At 45.7% G+C, this 17,103-nt stretch overlaps 1 protein-coding gene across 5 annotated transcripts in view; it reads left to right on the top strand.

The window, feature by feature from the left end:
- The first annotated feature begins 638 nt into the window (after window positions 1-638).
- The window catches only part of ANKRD44 (ankyrin repeat domain 44), a 292,499-nt gene continuing 276,034 nt past the window's right edge, over window positions 639-17,103 (top strand). For 4 of the 5 annotated variants that reach the window (XM_045847583.1, XM_045847579.1, XM_045847582.1 and 1 more), the window contains exon 1: window positions 639-858. In XM_045847583.1, coding sequence (XP_045703539.1) covers window positions 832-858 — 27 coding nt within the window. In that variant the 5' untranslated portion in view covers window positions 639-831. Of the gene's footprint in view, window positions 859-11,954; window positions 12,000-17,103 lie in introns of those variants that run through there. The other variant, XM_045847581.1, reaches the window with a different exon arrangement.

Raw genomic sequence — 17,103 nt, 5'->3', positions numbered from 1 at the left:
CCCCATTCATCCCTCAAGTGTTTGGCAAACACTTGCTAAAGAATTATAATGTGTCCAGGGCTTCCCTGCATTAAACAAAGAGAGCATCAGAATTATGGTCTCTGACCCGAGCCGGGTAATCTGGAGTGCTGGGCAATTTGATTTCAGATTAGCGGGAGAGGCTGAGGGGAGGGGTGTGACCCAGTCTCCCAGGCTAAAGTTGGTGGCGTGCGGGTGACAGCCTTTCCTGCCCGCCCTCGGGGTGCGTCCGCGCGGGCTAGCTCCTCAGGTGTGTCCGTGGCTGCGTGTGCGTGTGAGACGCGGCTAGGGTAGGATCACGATCCGCCTCGGAGGGCGCCTCTAACCGGGCATCCTCTAGGGCCAGAGGGCAGCGGGGGCAGCCCCGGGGCCCGGGTCGGGCTTGCCGGGGCGCAGTGAGCAGGTGCGGAAAGCAGGCGGCAGTCTGGCCCCACGGCGGAGCGCAGGGTGCGGGCGCGGGCGGTCGCCCGGGGCCAGGGGCTGCGAGGCGCGGCTGCGGGCGGCAGGAGGCAGCGTCGGCCCAGGCGGCGCGGCCGCGAGCGAGCCGCGCGCGGTGATGTCAGTGGCGGCCCGGCTGGCAGCAGCCGGTACTTCCTGTATAAAGGCGGGCGGGCTCGACTGCAAGCCCCACTAGCCAGTGTCAGCCTCTCGGCGGCGGGAGGCGGCGGCGGAGGAGGAGCAGGGGGAGGGCTGTCAAATTCGGGAGCCAGATTTTTTCCCCTTCCCCTGGCAATCCCTTCCGCTTCCCCGGCTCCTGGCGTGACATCTGCGGACCAGGGACCTGTATGTGTGTGAGCGCGAAGGAGCGGAAGAATGGCAGTGCTCAAACTCACCGACCAGGTAGGGGGCGGCGGCGCCGGCGGGCGGGACGCGCGGGCGCGGGGCGGCGCGGAGCCCCGGCGGGGGGATGGGGGCGCGTCGCGGAGCGCGCCCGCGAGCTGTTTACTCGCGGCGAAGGGGAGGAGTGTGTGCGGCCACCGGCTGCTCCGAAAGCCGGCGGCTTCGGCTGTCTTCCCCTGCGCAGTCCCCGCCCTGGGCCGTCGGAACTGCGCGCTCGGGTTGGGGAAGGGGCTGCGGGCGTCAGGCGCAGCCGGGGAGCTGGATGTGGATGTGTGTGGGTGTGTGTTGTCCCCCGGCCCGGGCCGGGCAGGGGGATGGGAGGCTGGAGGTGCTCCTCCGGCTCCTAGCTAGCTGCGCAGCGTGGGCTCGTCCAAACTGTGCCGGCCGAGGGGAGGCTAGTCCGCGCCGCGAGGAAGAGGACGTGGGATGGAAAGGGAGAAAGGATCCTGGGACCCTTCCCCAAGCCCAGCCGGGGACCGGCCCAGACCACAGCTCTTGTGCGGTCGCCTGTCGTTTGACATGACATCCTGACTTCCTCTTTAGTAGCCCGGAGGCTGTGTGTGCGTGGTGCGCGCTGGGGACCCTTGGAGACCCTAGGCGCTTTGGGCTCTGGTCGATCTCTCTCTCCGAGGAGGGGGTGAAGTCCAGCTAGGGGCTCCACTCACAGGAGATGGGCTATCGGCTCTCTGCCTGTGTCCATCAGCGGTGTCCCTTTCCTTTCTGAGACCACACAGGGCAGCTCCAGAGAGCCGATTCGGAGAGGTGGGGCTATTTGCTGAATCGGTTGACAGTGTAGGACTGTGGAGTGGAAACACCTCGCCTTTGGGGACTCTGCTGCTCTTAGGACATTGACACAGTCACCCAACCAAAGTTGCATGACAAAATGACAAAACTCTTTGCAGCTCCTTTCACGAAAAAAAGAAATAGCGTGCATTCCCCCTTCCTATTTATTATGGAGAGTGTAATGAACATTGTTTTGGGGGGCTGGTAGTACCAGAGGCAGTCTTGACTCTGACACATGTGGTCAACATGCCTGTCCTCGGTTTTAAACATCTCATACTTCTTGAGTGGGTTGCATCCTGGGCCTCGTTCTCCCCAGTAAGTATCCAGCCAGGCGATCCTGTGGCTTAAATGCAATCTAAAAGAGCCTTTTAGAGTCCAACCTTTGGTTTGCTTCCCCTAAGTCTTTACAGCTCACCACTCCCCTGCCCCCCTTGTAGGGAGGGGATCACTGAATTAAAATTCATGTTATTGTTAAATTTAGCAGGAGGAGCAGCTGGTAATTGTGATGAATCTACTCGTTCCCGTTGGCTCCAGAGCATTTAACAGTGTTTGTAAGTTGATATTAGGATTCCCCCCACCTTTGGGTCACATCCTTCGACAACTGTTAGGCACTTGCTTGTTTTAAATCTTCCAGTTTTAGTCTGACTCGGTCTTGTCATCTTCGCCAGGACACATTACTTACTGAACTTGTCCTTTATTCCCGAATCTTCAAAGTACAAAAAATACTTCTAATAGGTAGTATTATTATCACACAAAAGAATTTTGTGCAGGATTGTAGAGTCGTGAGGGACCCTAAAGACCGTCTTAGCCCACATCTTTCATTTTTGAAGCTAAGAAAGAAGCTGAGATCCAGAGAAGTGAAGCATGTCTTCCTCTGGGACCCCCGCTACTGGTCTGTTGGGCAGAGATGAGCTCCTGTCTCCTGCCCTCCTGGTTTTCTGTGCTTTCTGCTTGAGGTCAACATCCTCTGTCTTGTCCTGGGATGTGTTAAGTTACAAGAAGGCATCCTCTTCTAAATCAGTATCAGCACTAGTGGAAGTACATTACTTGGTCTTACGAGGAAAGATAGTTATTCTTCAGGACTTATCACAGTAGGACTTTCAAGGACATGTCTCTTTCAAAATGTTTCTGAATACATACCACTCTTCCCCCAACAAAGTAGTACTGCTGTGGAGGGAAAGAGTTGTATGGCTTCCATTTGGTTCCGTTGCCCGATGCAGAGAAGGAATTGGAGTTGTACGACTCAAGAGCACCTATAACTTGCCAGCCTATTTTGGGGCAAAGCCAGAGGAAAGCTGGCTGGGGAGGTGTTCTGGGTGGGGTGGGGTGGGGTGGAGTGGTGGGCGGCCATGGTTTCTGTGTGGCTGAAGGTCCAGGAAGTGTGTGGTCTTTCTGCCTTATATATTCTTACCTTTCAGTTTGAAACTCTAAATTCTTAGAAGCGGGTTCTTAACCTCACCAGAGGCTTAAAAACCCTTTGCTTAAACCCCTCCCTACATGAGTTTTGCTCCATCATTGTGGGTAGGCAGCTAGCTGCTTGGAATCTCTGCCTTACAGTTTCTTACAGTAAGGCACTTACTATGCCTTACAGTTTCTAGCTCTCCATTCAGCTATTTGTAAAACAATTATTTCTTAACGTCTCCTTCATTCGTTAAATGCCCTATTTGTGTAGCGAATCTTGAGTTTTGCCAAGGCTCTTGGGTTTTCAGCCTGAGGACACATTCTTGCTCTTGAAAACCCAAATCACAAGTCATTGTGCTCATTTTTAACCTGTTCCTGAGGTGGGAGTGAAGGCAGATGACACACCTGTCCTGCGGGTGCTGGTGCGGGAGCCTGCTGGGCTCGGGCAGCGCCCACCTCAACAGCCAGCCCCGCACCCCATCCCGATCACGCAAGAGGAGGACAGATCCTTTCCTGACTCTGTTTTGGAATTTTGGAAGAGTAAAAAGAAAGGGGGAAGGGAGAGGCAAGTGTGGTTTTCAGTCTTTTTTTTTTTTGTACTATGAGAAGGAACTGGAAGCTATTGCTATAAACAAACAAACTTGGCATTTAGCACTTCTGCATTTGTAACCGTGTTTCTTCTGTTTTGCTCTTCATACAACATACATAACTTTCCTTGCAGCGATAGGGGTACCAACCGTTCTGGGTTGCCAAGGACTGAGGGCTTTCCTAGGATATGGGTCTTTTGGTGCTAAAGTAAGCCAGGGTGAGTTGGTCGCCTTATGTAGCAGAGAACACACTCACCTATATGATTAATATAGTAGTGTAATTATTTCCCCAAATGGACATTAGGAGGTGTACTTATATCTTTGATTTAAAGTAAGGTAATTTGAAGCTTGGGAAAGAAAAGTCTGTCATGACAAATGTAATGCATTCTGGCTCAAGATAGCCATACAACTCTACAGTTTGATTTGCTGTTGAACTTGCAGGGGTTGCTCTTTATGTCACATAGTTAAGACACCGCAGTGATTTTAAGTGTGATGTCATATCTCTGGCTTGGACCCCCTACCACTGTTTCAAAGTTATACAACCAGAATGGTTAAGTTCTGTTGGACCTTTGAAATGTCCACTGCATATTCTTATCTGAATTTGCTGGTGACAGCAGAATGCCACCTCCGTCCTGAGGGCTGCCTGTAGACAAACTGTTTCAGCAGGTGGCCCTTTTTGGAGCTTCCTGCCTGGAGGCCTTCTGGTTTGGTGTCCCCTTGCCAAGTCCTAGCTCACACTTGAGTCACTCGTCTCCTTGCCAAAGGCAATGGCTGGCAGCTGTGGCAGTCACAAGAAACTAGAAATCCTCTGACTTTGAAAGCAGGATTTCTAGCCCATCGTGCGAGGCCTTGGGATCTGTTGGTGTGTCTTGCTGGGGTGCCCTCATCCGCCGTCGCTCCCTAGGGCACTGGGCTTACAGCAAACACTATGCTCCAGCCCTGCCTTCAGCAGAGGAGAAGGGGAAAGAAAGGCGCTATTCTTTGGACCATTCTCTGGTCGGTTTGGGATCTGGTCACATGGTTTGGGGAGTGCACTTGAGGACTGATGTTTCATGGCAGAGACCTAATAATGGCTTACCTTTATTTTGATCTTACTGTATGCTGGGCCCTCCTATGAGTCATCTCTCTTAATCCTCACAGCCACTATAGTATGATTCCTATTTTATAGACGAGAAAACAGTAATAGAGAGGCTAATGGACCTGTTCAGGGTCACACACCCAGTAAGTGATTAGCAAGGTGTCCACCTACCCTGGTAGGTGACATAGGTGGGGCTCTACCACAAGGCTATACTTTTAATAGTTGAAAGGGTGCAGCCATAGGACTCATGGGTGCCTGCTCGTACTTCCGGAAGCCAGTGGGTGAGCTGCACCCTGCACTCCTCTGAGCTCATGGGCCAGCCCTAGCTGTGTGACATTCGGGCGCTGCTGTGAGGCCGCTGCTCCTACCAGACATGTCCTGGACTCAGCCTCTCAGCCTCCCCACCTCCCCACCTTGCTGGATGATGTTGTTGGTTGGTAACTTGGTGTTTTTTTCTCGATTATTAACATATAAACTGGGATCATTATAGAACAATCAGAAATCTAGATAAACAAAAACAAAAGCAGTTCAAACCATCTGAAGTCTCTGCACTCAGAGAGGACTAACCTTGCTTGATATCTTCTTATATTTCCTTCTTGTCTTCTGTCTAGGTGGCCAGGTACAAGTTTTAAACCTTCTGCACGCTGGTATTTTCTCTCGAGCACAGAGCCAGTATCTGTGCTGTCTCGACCAATGACTTTTTGAAATAAACTGGATTTGTGCTTCTCTGAGATAAACAGCTGGCGGCCCCAGTGTAAATGCAGCAGCAGCACACCAGAGCTAGCCCTGGACTGACTGAAACTTTTAAAAAAAGTTTCAACTTTAACTTCCTCTTTTCCTCTAAACAGAAAGTAAATGTAAACTCAAAAAGGCACAGTTGTTTGTGCCAGAAACAGGACTGAAACATTCTTTACAAAGATTTCACTTTCAAGAATATAATGTGAATTTTAATGGGTCAAAATACAACATGGAAGAATTTAAATACTGTAGGCAGGAACTACAGAAATGTGATAATCCTGTGGTTTCAAACTTGTGTAAACTATGGCTTGCCCTTTTTTTGTCTTCCCCAAAGAAAATCCCATATCGAAGCTCAATGTGTAAAAGAGCTGGGCAGGGGTCCCTGAGGGCCTTCCAAAGGTCATCTGGTGTTAGGATTATTTGGAAGTCCCTTGGTATGAGAAAACTACTGGTGACTCATTCCGTGTTTTTTTTCCTTTTCCTGACGCATCAGGTACTCAAAAAACAAACAAATAAACATTGTAAATGTTTGCAGATGATTCGGAGTGACTTAGAGTTTAGATGACCATATCATTTTATCTAAACTGGGACAACTTTTGAGAATGATGGTGTAGCAGGGGGTGCTATTAAGCTGGGGATACAGGTGTGAACTTGGACTGTCCCAGGTCAACCTGGACACATGGTCACACTACATAGACTTTATGTTTGCTCACCTTAGGCTTGACAGTAGCAGTGAACTAGTTTGACTGGTAGGCTAGTCACTCTCTTTTGAGTCATGTTTCCACTGGAGCAGGTATTGCAGAGATTGTTTTATGGCCACCGGCAAGTCCAGAGTTGGAAAGCGCCTTCCATCTCACACCTCAGTTCTGACCATTTGGAGGAGGGGTTGCAGGAACATTGTGTTGGAAGCATTTTGGCTCTTGCAGCTGAGGATGGAGGAAAATGCAATGATTGGTTATCAGTGTTTGCTGTGGGTATAAGATAAGGCAGAGGTGGTGTACATCATGCATGCATCAGCCAACCCTTTGCTAGTCAGATTAACCTCTGTGGGTCTCGGGTTCCTCTTTGTAAAATGAAGAGTGTGGGCTGGATGCCTTGGGTGCCTTGGCTCCACCCTCTCCCTTCACCACGCAGCCTCCGTTGGAGGGGCGTGCTCTTCCTGCGGTCTGTGCTGCAGTCCTTTGCACAAATTCGGCCTTGGAGGGTGTGTTTGCAGATGAGCTACAGTGGGGTCTCCAGGTGACAAGTCAGTCAGTTAACTGCAGGTTTCAGAAGAGGGTTTGAACCACTGTCAATGATTTAGGAACTGATTCCTGCCCTCAATAAAAATATCCCTTTATTTGATAGATAATCCAGGATTTTTTATTTTACCAATTAGTTTTATATAACAAAATTTATATGACATTATATAAAGTATATAATATATTACATTATATAATAATAAATAATCTAATGTTTTAATGTTATTGTTTAAAAATTAAATTTAGTAGGGTGACATTGGTTAATGAGGTTATATAGGTTTCAAGTGTACATTTATTTTCATATATTTTATTGATTATGCTATTATAGTTGTTCCCCTTTCTCCCCTTTCAAGTGAACATTCCTGTGATACATGACATGTATATTGCATTATGTGCCCCTACCCAAAGTCGTTTTATTGATTATTTCCTTAGTATTTTAAAATATATTTTATTGATTATGCTATTACAGTTGTCCCATTTCCCCCTTCACTCCCCTCCACCCTGCACACCCTCTCCCACCCACTTCCCCCCCTTTAGTTCATGTCCATGTGTCATAATTATAAGTTCTTTAGCTTCTACATTTCTCATACTATTCTTACCCTCCCCCTGTCTATTTTCTACCTACAATCTACGCTACTTATTCTCTGTACCTTTTCCCCCTCTCTCCTCCTCCCACTCCCCTGTTGCTAACCCTCCATGTGATCTCCATTTCTGTGGTTCTGTTCCTGCTCTAGTTGTTTGCTTAGTTTCTTTTGGTTTTGCTTTAGGTGTGGTTGTTAATAATTGTGAGTTTGCTGTCCTTTTACTATAAATGTTTTTTCTTTATCTTCTTTTCTTAGATAAGTCCCTTTAACATTTCATAAAATAAGGGCTTGGTGATAATGAACTCCTTTAAATTGACCTTATCTGAGAAGCACTTGATCTGCCCTTCCATTCTAAATGAAAGCTTTGCTGAATAGAGTAATCTGGGATATAGGTCCTTGTCTTTCATGACTTGGAATACTTCTTTCCAGCCCCTTCTTGCCTGTAAGGTCTCTTTTGAGAAATCAGCTGACAGTCTGATGGGAACTCCTTTGTAAGTTACTGTCCCCTTATCTCTTGCTGCTTCTAGGATTCTCCCCTTCATTTTTACCTTGGCTAATGTAATTATGATGTGCCTTGGTGTGTTTCTCCTTGGGTCCAACTTCTTTGGGACTCTCTGAGCTTCCTGGACTTCCTGGAAGTCTATTTCCTTTGCCAGAATGGGGAAGTTCTCCTTTATTATTTGTTCAAATACATTTTCAATCTGTTGCTTTTCCTCTTCCCCTTCTGGTACCCCTATAATTCAGATGATGGAACGTTTAAAGATGACCTGGAGGTTCCTAAGCTTCTCCTCATTTTTTTGAATTCTTATTTCTCCATTCTTTCCTGTTTGGTTGTTTCTTTCTTCCTTCTGGTCCACTCTATTGTTTTGAGTCCCAGTTTCCTTCCCATCACTGTTGGTTCCCTGTGCATTTTCCTTCATTTCTTTTATGGTAACCTGCATTTTTTCATCTAATTTGCAACCAAAATCAACCAATTCTGTGAGCTTCCTGATCACCAGTGTTTTGAACTGTGCATATGATAGGTTAGCTATCTCTTGGTCGCTCAAAAGGATGAGTTCTGGGGCACTGATTTGTTCTTCTATTTGAGCCATCTCTTTCTCTCTCTCTCTCTTTTGGTCTGGTCGCTCCTGTTACAGTGAGGGGCAGAGCCTTAGGTGTTCACTGGGGCTGGGCACCCCAGTCGCTAGATTGTGAAGTTGTATGGGGGGGCGGGGTCGAGAGGGAACAATGGCGGTAGCTTTGTTCTCCATGGGACCTCAGTCCTTTCCCTGGGATCCCGAGTTGCACGCTTTGCCCTGGTCCACAATCGCCAGCTCACTGGGTCTGCCAGCTGCCGCTTGCGTACTCAGGGTCCGCCCGCTGCGATCTTGTGCACCTCAGATGACTTACGAGCTCCCGGTTGCCTTATGCGCCCAGTTCTCCATGTTCTCTGCACCGCGACCCATGCCTGGCTTCTCCTCTCCACCCCTCCTACTGGTCTGGATGAACGGGTGTATTTCAACTTCTTGGCTGTCTGACTTCCATTCAGATAAATTTTCTATCAGTTCTGGGTGTTATTCTACCTCTAAATTGTTGTTGTTCCAATCTTGGTTGTGCGTGGAGGTACGGTGCATCCACCTATGCCTCCATCCTGGCCAGTAGTCATTTCCTTAGTATTTTTTAACCAACATCCTATTTGCCTTCTGCTTGTCGTCAGAGGCTGGGAGAGCAATTATATTCTCTTATCAGTGTTCTTGTTTGTAAAACTGTTGGCACCCCAAGAGGTTGAAATTAGTCTTTTAAATTATGTTATTCCTAATTTTTAAGGATTCTTTTACTTGTCTCCCCTTTTGAAAACTGAAAATTTGTCTAGTACTCTATTAATGGGACCAAGCTAATAAGAAGCATGTAGCCCACTTCTGGGCTGTTTCAGGCTTTCGTAAGCCAACGCTTGCTTGAATCTCTTGGTTTTCATAATTTCCTGTCTTCTACCCTTGTGAGCCGTAAGAATCCCAGTGTAACTTTCTAAGGCATCTTTAATACCAGGAAACCAGATGGCCCCAAGGGAACCTCCAGAACTCCTAGTAAAATTGGAAAGATTGGAAGGCACACCTGAGACCTAGACACCCAAAGTTTAATTACACTTCCAACCTGTATCTAAAAGTTTTGGTGTTAAATTGCTTTTGTTTATTTTAAAGTAGCACTAAATTGGGACGCAGAAAGCCTGGATTTTACTCATGTGTTTTTTTCTAATAGTCATTTGTATGGCTTGGGCAAGTCGTGGCCTTAGTTTCTTTGTCTGTAAAATGGGAGTGGGTAGGTGGAGAATCCTCTAAATTCTTTCAAGCTCTAACATTCTCAGAGACAGCCCCAAATATCTCAGTGTCAAGCTCTTTTCAACCCATGGAATCTGGTTTCAATAAGTACTTGCCTTCCATGAAATCTGACTTCCTGCCCAGGGTGGTGATGGTAACTTTCAAGTTGACCAGGTCTGAGAAACACATCTGGAGTTCTGCTTAAAGGTCAAGGGTACTTTCCCCAAGGGTGCCATCTGCTAGAATCTGCAGGAACTACATTTGGTACACACCGAACTAACTCCTCTGGCTTTCCCCAGTGTAGCCCTTTTAGGATCCCCTGAGCCTCTTTCAGAGCAAGGGGAGCAAACCTTGCAGACCCCATGTTGGTCTCCTCTGATATGTGGGGAGCTGGAGCCCAACTTAGCCTTCCCAGAGGTGCTGCTTTAGCACATGGCCGGGGCACTCCCCGCTCTCCTGTGTTATTGGACTTCTCATAACATCTGGGTCTAACAAGCCCATTTCCCAGCTGTTAGCCCCAGAGGGTGGGGGCAGTGGACACCGTGGCCATAAACTTTCTGAAGGAGGGAATTCCTCCATGTGATCAACAGCCTCTGTATGGGTAGGTATGCTCAGTCTGTAGAGGAAACTTGTTTTGGTATCTCGGACTGGCAAAATGAAGAGAAAAGGGAAGTGAGCACAGAAGCGTCAAGACAGAAAGCCCAGGCAGAAAGTCATGTCAGCTGGGACAAGCCAGCCAACCAATTGTTGCTCAGCAGTCGTCTCCAAATGAAGGGGTTGCCTCTCTCCCAGGGGTGAGCAAGATGGCTTATTGAGTTTGGGAAAGAAAATGTAGGATTCATATTTCTTTTAAAAATCTCTTTACATTTTTCATTTTAAATATGTCATATACCAGTACTATAAAATTCTCTTAACTCTACTTGCCGTTGTTTTACCACCTGGCCACACCACTGCTGGGTCTCTGCAGTGTCCTTCTGCATGCAGCATTGGCCCCTCCTCTCTACTTAGAGTGACAGGTCTCAGTTCAGTTCGCTTCTTGGTTCAAAACCCTCCAGCCTCACCCAGGGTAAAAGCTGAAGTCACAGAGCAGCCCTCCAGGCTCCCTCCACTCAGCCCCTCCACTCGTCTGCCCAGCTGCGTCTCCTCCTACTTCTGCCTGACTCCTTGGCTTCGGCAGGTTGGTCTCCTCCCCATCCAGTGAACATGCTCCCGCCTCCGGCCCCTTGCTGATCTGCTACCTCTGGAGCTCTTCCCGAAATATCCACAGGGTCCACTGTCACCTCCTAACTCCAATGTTGCCTTCTAACTGAGTGCTTTTCTGGGCACTCTGTTTAAAAGGCCACTCTATATTTTCTGCTCCCTTTTCTTTATTTTTTCTTCATAGTACACATCCCTTACACCATGTAATTTTTTTGTGAACAAAAGTGTATGTGTAGGAGAGATACAAATAACAGGGGAAGGATCTTTGCTATTATTGCTGGTAGTTTGGTTCAGTCACCACTGCATCGTCAGCACTTATAACAGTGGAAGGCGCATAGTAAATGCTCAATAAATATTTAAGTGACTTAAATAAATATGTGTGTATGTGTATATGTACGTGTTCAAATGTTTTACTCATGAGGTGCCCAAAGAGAAATATTTGGAAACACTTCTGTAAACAGAGCCTTCATCTGTGCACCAGGATATTGGATTTCCATTCAAGCAAAATTCAGAGAAAATGATCAGTCCCATTAAAAGATGAAAGATCACATATTGTCTTCTTCTTTGGTTATATTTACCCACTTTTTAAATTGAGCTTTTGATGGTGGGGATAGGTTGGCACTGTAGTTAGTGTCAGCAAGCCCTGTTTCTTCCCGGGGGAAGAACTGGGGTGACACGAGGGAAAAGGAGATGTGAATCCTGAATGTGATGGGAAGGGACCCCCACGCTCCTGGCGAGGTGGACGCCCGGTGCCTTCAAGCACTCGGAGTGTTTAGTGAGCTCCGTCCGCACGGCAAGGGCTCTGGGGGAGTCCTCTGCTCCCCCTCTTTCCACAAAGAATGAGAACAGGTAAGAACTGGTACAGTAAAACAGAAACCAGACAGAGAATTGGGAATGAGGAGACAAGACTGTCACTCACACTTGATGTGATTTAATCTTAACAACATCTCTGTGAGAGACTGCTGTTATTCCATTTACAGGAAAATGAGAATTGAGAGTAAGTGATCTATTCAGGGTCATGTGACTCTGGGATTCCCCTCCGGGCAAGTCGACTCCAGGTGCACATTGTCGGCTGCTGTGCCCTAGCTCCTGACATAGGTGCGGTGTCCCAGGAGCCCCTTTTCCTCATGGAGCTTATGGTCTCGTCAGTGATGAGATTGAGTGCCCTGTGCATGGAAGGCCCTCGTCAAGTCTCGATGGAATTTGTGTGACATATGAAACGGCTCTCAAACCAGGTACAGTGCAGGTTTAGATGACATTTTGGGGAAGTGAATGGAGACTGCGGGAGTCCAGAGAAGGGCTTCCGGGAGCTGGAGGGAGTCCAGCTGATCCTTGAGGAAGGGAATGGCTTAGGCGGCAGCAGGTGGGGGTGGAAGGCATCCCGGCTGCGTGATGTGCCATGTACCTGTCAGGTCACCTGAGGACTGTGATTTCACTGAAGCATATGGTTCGTGTTAGGAGGCGGCAAAGGAAAGGGAAGAAATATACAACAAACATTCAACATGCGAACTTGGTTGGAGAGGCTTTTGTGTATTAACCAATCTTGCTCACTTCGGTTCTGCTGCTGTGTGCTACCTGGCCTTTCCTGGAGACGGAACTTAATGAGTTTGTGTCCGGACAAAACTCATTTTTTCCTTTTGTTGCATAGGCATGATCTTTGAAAAATTAATTTGTACCCTACCTGGTTCCAAAAAAAGCATTGAAGCATAAATAGGGTATGGCCTATGGGTCTTTTTGTCTCCGTGATGCCCCCTACTTGAGGAGAATGCTGCATTCGTTCCTTGTCATGGCAACATTTTGCAGACAAACTTGTACTCTGGAGTAGCACAGACTCCACTGAAAGGGGCCGGGTGCTCTTCATGGTGGGGGCGGGGGGGAGTGCGAGGGGGGGTGGGCGGAATAGCGTGGTAGGTCTGGAGATGGCCTGTTTCTAATCTGCTACATTTTTTCAAATAAAAAAGTTATTTAAAAAAATCCAGACTTGGCTGGCATAGCTCAGTGGATTGAGCGCGGGCTGCGAACCAAAGCATCACAGGTTTGATTCCCAGTCAGGGCACATGCCTGGGTTGCAGGCCACGGCCCCCAGCAACAGCACATTGATGTTTCTCTCTCCCTCTTTCTCACTCCCTTCCCTTTCTAAAAATAAATAAAGTCTTAAAAAAATAAATAAAAAAATCCACACTGTGGGGAATCTACTGGGAAAATGATCCCATTTCTTTAAAAAGTCAATTAGAAGAAAAAAAAAGTGGAGGAGAAACATAAATTAAATGACAAGACACGTACAAACTAATTGCAGTGAATAGATTTGGATTCTGACTTAGACAAACACAGTTCTCTGAGACATTTGGAGAAATTTGAATACTGACTGGATGTTTGATGAAAACGGTGTAATGTTTGTGTTTTAAAAGAGTTTTTATTTTATAAAAAAACCCCAAACCAAAACAAAACAAAACCTTAGCATTTGCCCAGGGCACCTAATTATTTTAGTGACTCACTCTTTTTTGGAAGCTATTTCTTTTTCTTCCTGCTCTCTTGGTGTCCCTTCAAATGCTTCATTTTCTTGATAAAATATCTTCCGTAGAGTTGTTAGAGTCCTTTGGTCTGAAAAGCACGCAAGTCTGCTAGTTTTGTTGCCTAAAGAATATGTCTCTGAGTTAGTTGTGAGGTTCACCCATCTGTTGATCTAGGTTAAGTAAGTGGCTCTCACAACTCAAGTCAGATGTTTGAGCATCTGCCTTAAAATTGCATCTCGTATGCTGTTAGAAAACCTAGATTTGACAGTCCTTGTAATAAGTTTCCTTGTAAGGTACTTCTGGGAGAATGTATAAATTAGAGTCGCCAAAAATCACTTTGTTCCATTTACTTTTTAACCACATTTCTACTTAAACTGGGTCATTTTTAAAGACAGCAAGCAGCTGCAAGGTCTCCGTTTTAATGGCCCCTGCTGCCCTGCCTGTCCTCCTACCTGGGCAGGAAGTGGGTGCAGCTGCTGTGTTCGCGGGTTTCAGAGTTGTGTCAGCGTGCTGCAATGCCTCCGTGTATTCCTACAAGTGTGAAAACCCTTCCATACCCTCTTCGATGGAGTCCAGACTTAAGCGTAGACTGTAAGCATGAGAAATGGCCAGTTGCAACCTGAGTAAATGATACTGTCACGAGTGATGTAGAAGCCAAACGACTAGGATTTTAGGTGCTTTGGAGACTCAGTATAAATATTTCTTGGGGTCCTTGTGGTGAGTGTGACATTTAGTTGCTAATGCTCCTTTCCTTAGCAGCCAAGAAGAAACACTGTTTTGAGGAGCTCTGCTTTTTAGCAAGGGCTCTTGTATCAAGGTTACAGATTACTGTATGTATAATATTTTGAAATACTGTGGCATCTGACTGAACAACTTCCCACAAGACTGCCTGGGAGTGGCAGAGCGAAGGGAATGCTGAGGGTGGTGTTTGGAGAGCTGGACTGTAGTCACATCTCTGCTCTCACGAGCTGTGTCCGTCCTCCTGTGACACGAGTGTCCTCAACTGTCAAATGGGTAAAATAATAATTGTTTTATGAGAGGTTGTGACCCTCAGGTGAGAAAAAGAAAAGTGTTTGTACAGCAAGTGGCCCGTGGTAGGCCTTCAGTGAATGGTCCTTGAATCTCTCGTTGGTTTCTCAGTGATCAAATGAAAGAGACCAGTTCTGTAGGGTCAAGTTCAGCTCTATAAGGATATGACTTTTCCCACAGGATATGAGTTTAATTATTTTTTTGGTTTTAAATGTATGCCCATTTATCTGGCCTTCTTTCTCTCTAACTTAGACCACAGGGGTGGAAGGTGTTCCCGTTTCTTTTATTTTTGTGTGCAACCTTCGTACTTTGGTTTGAACCTTAGCATTGGATTCCTACAATGTGAGGAGGTGCATTTCTCTTTCATTTGAGTTTTAACAAATCAACCAACTTAGTTTATTTGTGTGTTGAAAAAATTCTGAGGCGTTTGAGTCATCCTTGATTTACGTTGTCAGAAATAACTGAAAATCAGTTATAAGAATGCCGCTTCCTCTCCACAGAAGTACAAGACCATGTCTTCTTGAGGAAGTGTACAGGGACAAAATAGTTGTTAGAGCAATCTTTACAAAAAACTCATATGGCAGAATTTCTGAAAACCATTGGTGTGAAATTTCAAGGCTTGAGTGAGTATATAAATACATATAGAAAATAATAACTTTTTCTGAAAAAAAAAAAAGATTAAAAAGTCAGATGAAGGATCCTTTGTAAAAATCCTTTTTAATTTGGAGTATTTCTTCTCCTAAAACTGTAGAATGCTGTCAGAAGAGGTGAGTCAAACATCACTGGATACCTGTGTGTATTTTAATTCTAAAATGTGTTCCATTTGAGGTTATGCAATGCTACCTGGCCTGCAAAGCTGAAACCATGCACTCCCTGGCTCTTTTCAGAAAAAAACGTTTACCAACCCCTGCTCTAACCGCAGCCCAGACTGGGGACCATACACCTCAGAAACGGAGTTACACTCTTACAGCCTTAGCATTACCTAAGCTGCACTTTGATCTAGACTTAATTAGATTAAGATGGGAATTCTTGTTTTTATTATTTTCTCCAGGAGAAAGTAGAAGCTTAGTTAGCTTTCATGGTATGCTTTTATTTTTTTTTTAAATCCTCTTTAAAACAATAGTTTGTTTGTATTCAGATTTTTTCTCCCTCTAGGAATCACTGTAGAGAAGGAAGCCATATGTTTATATTTTAAATCATTTGCCTTTTAAACTGGATTTTTAAACTCCAGATGTGGACTCAGAAACAATTAAAATGTACTTTTGATGCTCTCAATGAGCCAAGATGGGCAGGGGGCGGGGGACCTCTACCTCTTATATTTGAGAATGAAACAGAAGTCTGAATATTTCCCATTTCCCATTGTGTGCTAAAAATACTATTTTTAGTTTTTCTTTTTTTTTTGAGTAGAGACTCTAATTGATATGGAGATGGAAGTGGCTTTAATATTATGGCAAGCCAATTTAAACAAATGCATTTTAAAGATATGCTTAATTATTAAAAATGGCAGTTATAATGTTAAAAATAAATATCAATAGTACTGCTTATTTAATGTTTCTCATTATTCTAGAAAGTTCTCTCTGAAGCTAAGTCTGGTAATTTCTGTGTGAGTTATACATTTGGAGGGAGACACACAGAGAGGGGGAGAGAGAGAGAGAGAGAGAGAGAGAGAGAGTGTGTGTGTGTGTTGGTTTGTGTTTGTGTATGTGGTTTCCAGTATTCACATCCTTGTAATTATAAAGAGAATCAGCCTCCCACTCTTGCTCTTCCAGACTCGTCTGAGTTATTCTCAAACTCCTTCTAGGCCTGGAGTTCCTTTTGATCTTGGAAGAAGAGGGGCATCTTGAACTGGTTAGCGAGGGGCAGGAGGGAGGTCAATCAACACATGTCATCTTTCATCTAAATGTTAGCTTCATTTTTCTCTTCTGATCTTCCAGAGATGAAGAATTAAGACTGAAGATACTTGTTGATAAAGAAGATTTATAAAAAAAAATTTGTGTGGCGTATAACTTTAGAAAACACTGACAGTGACACAATACCTAAACTCTCTGAAAACCTGCGTTTTCTAAACAATATCATGAATTGTCTGGGGGAGACAGGAGGTGAACACCGGAATCCCCATTTCTCAGAGGTGAACACTGAGGCCAGTGGTTACGTGGCTTGTTGACTCTCAGTGGGCGCAGAGCTCTTGTGTTTCCTGGCTCAGTCTAAGGTTCATTTCACTTGCTTGTCCTGTTATTAACAGCACTTGTAAACTCACATGTCATTTCCACTGTGATACTTAGAATACAGGTTGAAACACTGTATAAATGCCCTGTGGTAGAACAGTGGTCTGCCACCTGGGTAATTGTTATGTGGCTCTAGTATCATATCATCGGCATTATCCAGATTAGAATGTATCACCCACTTCTAAGTTGTTCTAGAGGAGGGAGCCCATTGGTGCAGCGCCAGAAGACATTGCCTCATGGTTTGCCTTTGGGTGAAGAAGTTTGTGATACAGATACAGAAGGCTGTGGAACTTAATTCTTGTCTTGAAAGCACTTGTAACAGGTAATAGTGCAGAAATACTAAGGCTTCCCATCCCCTCACCCCCAAAATACCTTCACAATGTGCTTTTTTTTTTTTTTTTTAGGATTTCATGAGAAGGATCTGTAATTACCATCTGAAGGGAATGTCACAAACTGCCTCATCATTAGACGTGTCTAAATGTAGATGTATTTAATGAGCACTTCCATTTTTCTTCTTGCGGAGAAGGGGGCGAGCTTCTTCCTTCAGCCTCTCACTTCTGGTTTTAATCCAT

The sequence above is a fragment of the Phyllostomus hastatus genome, unplaced genomic scaffold (assembly GCF_019186645.2).
Source record: "Phyllostomus hastatus isolate PE091 unplaced genomic scaffold, TTU_PhHast_1.1 phas_contig_57, whole genome shotgun sequence".
NCBI classification, from domain to species: domain Eukaryota; kingdom Metazoa; phylum Chordata; class Mammalia; order Chiroptera; family Phyllostomidae; genus Phyllostomus; species Phyllostomus hastatus.
This window is presented reverse-complemented; position numbering and strand designations above follow the sequence as displayed.